Source organism: Myotis davidii, unplaced genomic scaffold, assembly GCF_000327345.1.
Source record: "Myotis davidii unplaced genomic scaffold, ASM32734v1 scaffold478, whole genome shotgun sequence".
In the NCBI taxonomy this organism is placed as follows: Eukaryota; Metazoa; Chordata; class Mammalia; order Chiroptera; family Vespertilionidae; genus Myotis; species Myotis davidii.
The window spans coordinates 269,447-277,240 of NW_006289570.1; the positions used below are offsets into that span (position 1 = coordinate 269,447).

A 7,794-nucleotide genomic window follows, 5' to 3' on the forward strand; every position below is an offset into this window, starting at 1 on the left:
TGGCCCTCCACGGCCTGGCGAGCCCCCCTCCTAGGCACTGTGAGTAACACTCTTCCCAATGGCAACTGTCCCCTGATCTGCTGGCCTCACTGCACCTCAGCAATAATAAAACCGATGCAAACATCTACTTGACCGAGGCAGCAAATCAGAGATTAGCTCAACATCCATCAACGGGGGATCAGTAAAAAAAGTTACACACACGGGTACATCCACGCAAGGCACCCGCATGGAGTGGGTCATCCTCATTAACATGGAAGGAGGTCTGTAAGTCCCTGACCAGTAAAAAAGCAACACTCTTCTAACGACCTGTCCGCCTGAGCTGCCTGGAAAGGTTACGCATGGCGCTAGGTATGGACGTATACGTCTAGAGAGGGTCACCTACAAGGCCGGCCCGAGTGCCAGGATTCTGGGCCCTTTTTTTTTATTTTTAAAAGCAGTTTTGAAAATTGTTTGAAATTTTCACAACATAATCATGGGTAACTTTTCTAAATGGAAAAAAAAAAAGACCACATACTCAGCCAGCAAGCATCACTTAACAAAGCCCTGTCTTCTTTCTATGCCCACAATTCTCTTCTCGTGCAGAGACCACGTTACCGAAGAAATAAATCCATAGGCCACCAGTGTCCACCTGCCGCCGCCCGGCTGGGGTGTCCCAGGGGCCGGGCTGTGTGTGCCCAGGGCACCCTGCGATCCCCCATGCGGCCCAGGGCCCGGCACAGAGCAGGACAGCAGAGGGAGGGCCAGCGCCTGCGTGACAAGCTCAGGGGAAGAAAGAAACACCCCGAGACACGTTACCTTGGTAATCAGGTCCGAGTGCCTGATGATGGCGCGGATGAAGAACCTGTAGTCGGTCACCTCCCCGCCCTCCTTGACCTTGGCAGCGCCCAGGTATAGGTGCATCTTGTGGTTGGCGCAGGGCACGGCCGTCACGTCGAAATTGCGCATCCGGCTGAGCTCCAGCTGGAAGGCCAGGGCGGGCTCCAGGTGACGGTAAATGCGATCTTCTGCAAACTGCAGGCCGACGGAGAGAGGACGGACAGACAGACACCCAGTTGGATGCTGGACCGTGACCCTGCTTGGTCCACACCGTCCTGCAGACCCCCGGTGTCTGCGGGTTTAGCCCTCGAAATGTATGGTCATTATGTCATAATTGTGAGCAACCCCTGGGCTCAAGAGGGCTGGGACTTTGCAGAGATCCAGACGACATGCCAGGCTGGCGTGCGGGCAGGAGGCTCTCGGGTGAGCCCAGCTGGTTCCCAGCACCTGCCCACACAGCCAGGCAGATCCCTCTCTGGCATAGGACAGGGTATTTCTCAAAAAGTCACTGGCCCTTGGTTTCCTTATGGAAATTCGTCGTCAAAAGAAAGCAACGGATAGTGCTTGAAACTAGAGCCTGGACGGCGTGACTCAGTGGTTGAGTGTTGGCCTGTGGACCGAGGGGTCTCGGGTTCGATTCCGGTCAAAGGCATATGCCTCGGGGGCAGGCTCCTCCCCGGCCTGGGCCTTGGTTGGGGCTGGTACGGGAGGCAACCAATTGATGTTTCTCTCTCACATCGATGTTTCTCTCTGTCTTTCCCGCTCTCTTTCACTCTCTCTAAAAATCAAGGATAAAAAAAAAAAAGAGAAAAAAAATAGGTTGGGAGGACCATCTTTCTGAGTCCACCAGCAAGTCCAAAAATTGTCCCCATGACAGAGGGACAGCTGCAATGAAGGCTGAAGGGTGGGAGGCGCAAGGTCTGAGCTCCACATGGAAATTCGGGGCTCTCCTGGGAAATACCCCAGAGGAAGTGGGGAGTCTGCATGGAAGTTGCCATGTTCTAGAGCACGGGGATATCTTAAGGACTGGGATGGTCTTCCTGAAAAATCAAAGATGCCGGGGAGGAGAGAACAGTATCATTGCTTTTGGTCATACCTCATCTCTTGCTCTGAAGGTGAAAAACTTGGGAAATTCTTTCTGCAAAAGAGAAATCCACACAGAAGACCATTAAATCCAGCAGGATGCGTGTCAACACGCGTGTGCCTGTTCTTAACGATGACCCCATCTGCTTCTAGGATAAATCGTTTGGAAAGCCGTCCTCCCTAGCCCTCCACCTCTTCCACCCTAATCTGCAGTGTAAACGTCAAGTGAACGGCTCTGGGTCTTGGAGAAGGGAGGAGACGCAAACGGAGCACCGAGTGTCGACTGACCTCCTGGGCGATCAGGAACGTGATTCTTCGGAGCCCGTAATCCACAAGGATGTTTTTCTGCGTTGAAAACCAAACACACAATGGAATGGTATCAGCCACAACATGGGATGAAGTCCTGATACGTGTTACCACGTGGACTGGCCTTGAAAGCATTATGCTGAGGAAGGTGCCAGTCACAAAAGACCTCAGACTGTCTGATGCCATTTATATGAAATGTCCAGAACAGGCAAACCCGTAGTCGGACAGTAGATGAGTGGTTGCCTGGGACAGAGGAGGAGGGCACCGGGTTGGAGAAAAATGGGGAGTGACTGCGAAGAGTAGAAAAAAAGAGTGACGGGGAAGAGGAGAGGGGTTTTGGGGGGGGGGGGTGAGGGGGTGAAAATATATTATAATAATGTATTATTATACCAGGAAGCATTGGTACACTTTAAATGGGAGAATAGTGTGCTATGTGAATTATATTCAATGTTATATTAAAACATACAAACTTTTTAACATGTCATGAAATCTTTCATGACGTTGGCAGGTCGCCAGTTTGATTCCTGGTCCACATGCCCAGGTAGTGGGTTCCTTCCCTGGTTGGGGTGCATGCAGGAAACAACCAATCGATGTTTCTCTCTCTCTTCCCCTCTCTCAAAAATCAAATCAATAAAAATATATATTAAAAAAATAAGTGGAATAACAAAATCAATGTTTCCCTCTCCCCCTCTCTACCTATATCTCTCTAAAATCAATTTTTTTAAAATGAGCATAGTTTAAGGGACCTCTGGGTCAACATTAAGTGTACCAACATTGGCATCACAGAGGTACTAGAAGAAGAAGAGAAAGCAAGAGATTGAAAATGTATTTGGAAAAAATGACAGAAAAATTCCTTAACTCAGTGAAGAAAGGACACGCAGACGGAGCCCGTAATCCACAAGGATGTTTTTCTGCGTTGAAAACCAAACACACAATGGAATGGTATCAGCCACAACATGGGATGAAGTCCTGATACGTGTTACCACGTGGACTGGCCTTGAAAGCATTATGCTGAGGAAGGTGCCAGTCACAAAAGACCTCAGACTATCTGATGCCGTTTATATGAAATGTCCAGAACAGGCAAACCCGTAGTCGGACAGTAGATGAGCGGTTGCCTGGGACAGAGGAGGAGGGCACCGGGTTGGAGAAAAATGGGGAGTGACTGCGAAAGGGTAGAGGGTTTTTTGGGGGGGCGAGGGGGTGAAAATATATTATAATAATGTTTACACAACTCTATGAATATACCAGGAAGCACTGGTACACTTTAAATGGGAGAATAGTGTGCTCTGTGAATTTTATTCAATGTCATATTAAAACATACAGACTTTTTAACATGTCATGAAATCTTTCATGACGTTGGCAGGTCGCCAGTTTGATTCCTGGTCCACATGCCCAGGTAGTGGGTTCCTTCCCTGGTTGGGGTGCATGCAGGAAACAACCAATCGATGTTTCTCTCTCTCTTCCCCTCTCTCAAAAATCAATAAAAACATATTTTAAAGAAAACCTACTGATAATGTTCTGTCAAAAAGAAGAAGAAACAGGCCGGGGGAAATATGCCAATACTTTACAGTGGCTGCCTCTGGACGGTGAGGCCGTGGGCTTTGTTTTAAAACCTACTTTTCTGATTTGTCTGCACCTTAAACATGTTGTATAATGAACACCACCAGCTATTGACTGACCAAGCAAAGACTAAGTACATCACTGACATTCACGGCACGATCCATGACTCAGCACCACGCCAGGTCCTCTGGGGGACCTCAAGTCCAGGCCATCAGGATAATATGGGGAACACAACACACACAGTTACCACTGAGCCAGGAGGGTCAAGAACTAACAGCCAGACAGCGTGGCTGGCAGATGTGATTATATATGAGCTAAGAATCTTAGCGTCCCAGATGGGGAAACTACGGATCAGAGAGGTAGAGTAACCTGCCTGAGGTCACCCAGCACCTTCCTGCTGTTTCTTCGACCTACACCTGCCAAGCTGCTCCACATGTGTTTGCAGCTGAGGCCCTTGAGCATACTAAACAGGTGGCCCTCTTGCCAGGGTGAGACTGGCAATGGCCACCGCGTTTATAAAAGCAGCCTGCGGTTACCTGCGTACACGGATGTCAATGCCAGTGACCATTTCAAGACGGTGACTTTTCTGGGCTCTCCCAACACACATTCCACCAAACCCAGAACTATATACTGAATGTGTTTCTGTGCTGAGTGGTGTATAAACCCTGCCATTTCATCACTGCACAGCCTAAGTGTCCAGACTCTGTCATTTCATCATTACAACCCTGGGAGAGAGAAACGCCACCCCCGTGTTATGGGGAAGAAGCCAAGACTCTGCCTCGTTGGGCCACCGCTGCCCACGGTCATGGCCATGGGGAGTGGCAGTGCTCGGGTGAGAAGCCAGCTCTGTGGCTCTGAAACACTCAGCAGGTCCCGGGCGCACGGGACACCTCCTGAAGACAGCCGTCCTCCTCCCCCGGGACCCAGAACCAGAGGCACACGCGGGCACCTTGGACTGCACGAAGGTCCGCAAGATCGGCACCAGCTCCTCATCCTCCAGGTGCTCGGCGCACTGGATGGCCACGTTCAGGATGTGGATGGGCTCTTCGCGTAAGTTCTAGGCGGGAACAAGGCAACGGTGTAAAGGACCCGGGCCCTGCCCGCCCCTCCCCCACCTGCTCCTGCTCAGGCACGTACCTTGCAGTCCTCCTCACAGTACACGGAGGTTTGGGCCTTGCTGAAGAGGGGGGTGTCCCGGGGCACGTTGGCGAAGCAGGAGATGACATCATCGAAGTTCCTGGGGACGCGGGACAGAGAGGGAGGGCTGAGGGCTCGCTCCGCCTCGGCCGTGGGTCAGGCCCGAGTCCTCCCTTCTCCCAGCCACCACTCTGCGAGCTCATTCTGTTCCTGACCAGGACCAAGGCATCAGGGACCGGGTCTTTCCCAAGAGGAAAGAATGAGCCCATGTGATCTGAGATCACGAATAAAAGAAAGGCTGTCTGAACTCTGGGGCGTCAGCTGGGCCCTCCTTTTACCAGCTAGGAGGCCCTCATGATTCACCCACATCTCTGAGTCAACTGAGGACAACAGGAGTAATCACTACCGCTCCTAGCACTGTAGTGAAGACACAACATGACCCAAGCACAATGCGTAACACGCAGGAAAGGGTTAAAAAGGGGGCACTAATTTTAGTAGGACTGATCACTGACATTCACTGTTATTTACATATCAATGATACTTTAAATACAATATTAAAATGAACTATTTCACTTAATTTTTCTGGTGACCCTATGAAGTAGTTCCTTTGCTTATTCCCATTATACAGATGAGAAAACTGAGGCACAAAAAAGGTCAAGTAGTTAGCTTCGAGTCTCACAGTTAGGAAGCACAGAGCCAGAACTCGCACGCAGGCGGGCTGACACGAAAGCCCACACTCTTGGCTACAATATTATTAAGCTGAGATTATTCATTTGTTGTGCGATATGTCTGGGCCGCCCCCACCCCATGTGTCACATGAACAGAGGGGAGTCAGAGGCAGCTCACTCGATGACTCTCCGCGGGGTGCTGGGAAGGCACTCTGGGTACCTGGTGAACTCCTCGAATCTCCTGAAGGCGACCATGGCGCCCATCCGCTGGCACAGGGGGGAGAAGCCACTGTCCATGTAGAGCTCGGTGCTGTGTCTCAGCAGGTCGGGATTAGTGATGCTCACGGGCACGGCTATCCTGCAGGGGGACGGCCGGTGGGGGTGAGGCCACTGCTGCGGATCTGGCCCCACGAGCTGCTCCTGCCCTGGAAACTTCGGTGAGCCAGCATCGGAGCTCTCCCCAAAGGGGGCATCCAATCGGAGGGGGAGGGGACTGAGGTCAGCGCCAGGGCTGAGGACTAAGAGCTCAACAAGTGAATGAATGAATGAATGAATGAATGAATGAAGCACGCACAGGAGTGTAGTCCCAATAGGGTCCCCAGGGAAATCCAAAGTAGTGAACTCAGCCAAACGGAATGAACACTCTCAGCGCCAGTTTCTAAGGGAGGGTCCCAGGCCTGGATGCCTGGGGAGGGGCAGGCTCAGTTGTAGAGACACCCCAGGCCTCTGCTCCCCGAACACTGCGTACCGTTACTTTCTCTGCAAAGGGCTGGACAGTATATATTTTAGGCTGTAGGGGATATATCATCTGTATCACAACTACTTAATTCCATGCTGTCACAGACAATATGTAAGTTCCAATAAAATTTTATTTATAAAAACAAGCAGGGGGCCGAATGTGGCCCACAGGCTACAGCTGACCAACTCCTGCTCTAGGTTAGTCCTGTCCAATAGAAATGGAACACAAGCCACATATGCAATTTTAAACCACTTAAAAAAAAGGTATCAGGTAAATAGAATTTTAATAACTTTATTTCATCCCTAACACCTAAAATATCATTATTTCAACAGGTAATCAATATGAAAAATTATTGGTTGCATCTGGAGTTTGGATTTGGGGAAATTTCCCACTATGACTGATACAAATGGTTTATGTAGCCTAAAGTGTGCAAACTCTATGATTTATGTTCAACATGTGCTTTCATTCTGGGAGTTTAGAATGCTGGCGTGTGCTAGCCAGACGGTGCCCCCAGTAAAAGCCTGGATGCCGAGTTTAACTGTGCCCTGCGAGGAGGCGGCAGGAATGGCACACGAGATAGCAGGGGTTGCCAGCAAGGACTCTGGACAAGGGCAGATCTAGTGTGAACCCTCGTTCTGCCACTTCCTTGCTGTGTGACTTCAAGCAAGTTGCTTCACCTCTCTGAGCCTCAGTTTTCTCCTCTGTAAAATGGGAATAGTAACGGTACTACCTCATCAGTAGAATAAGATCATGCCTGCAAGGTGTGTGGGCCGGAGTCAGGTGTGTGGATGCTAGAAGTGGCCCGTGCGGTACTGTGCGGTCCTAGGGGCCTCTCCCACTTACCTCCAAGGACGCCATGCAAACCACCTTGTTGACGTGATAGAAGAAAGTGGGCAGGACGTCAAATATGGTCGTCTCCGAGAGTATTAATTTCTACAGGAAATGAGAAGGGAAAAGAGAAAAAAGTAAACCTGAATAATTTTTTTTAATATATGTTTTTTTATTGATTTCAGAGAAAAAGGGAGAGAAGAGAGAGATAGAAACATCAATGATGAAAGAATAGAATAAAAAAAAGAAAGAATCAGATCGGCTGCCTCCTGCACACCTCCAACCAGGGATTGAGCTCACAACCCAGGTATGTGCCCTTGACCAGAATTGAACCCAGGACCCTTCAGTCTGCAGACCAACGCTCTATCCACTGAGCCAAACCAGCCAGGGCAATAAATTTTAACCAACACCCGGATGAGTGGGAAGGGTGGGAGCAAGGGGGAGAAGCCGGTGTTGTTATCGCCAAGTGCAGCCAGTGCCCAAGGCCCATAAGATCTGAATGTGGGGCAGCTCTGAGCTGACTGCACGGGGCTCGATGCAGAGGCCCCACCTGGAAGCTTGTAGATGAGCAGAGTAGGGGGCAGGGGAGCCCCGGGAAGACGAAGCCGAGACTCAGCCATGGGAGGCTAGCAGCTTCGCAAGCTCCATCGCCTCCCT

General features: G+C 50.4%; 1 protein-coding gene across 1 annotated transcript in view; it reads right to left on the reverse strand.

The window, feature by feature from the left end:
- The window catches only part of ACACB (acetyl-CoA carboxylase beta), a 118,191-nt gene that overhangs the window by 23,983 nt on the left and 86,414 nt on the right, over nucleotides 1-7,794 (reverse strand). The window contains 7 exon segments of the mRNA XM_006762111.2: nucleotides 796-1,011; nucleotides 1,913-1,954; nucleotides 2,188-2,244; nucleotides 4,715-4,822; nucleotides 4,903-5,002; nucleotides 5,791-6,217; nucleotides 7,140-7,242. Of these exon segments, the coding sequence (XP_006762174.1) occupies nucleotides 796-1,011; nucleotides 1,913-1,954; nucleotides 2,188-2,244; nucleotides 4,715-4,822; nucleotides 4,903-5,002; nucleotides 5,791-6,217; nucleotides 7,140-7,242 (1,053 nt within the window).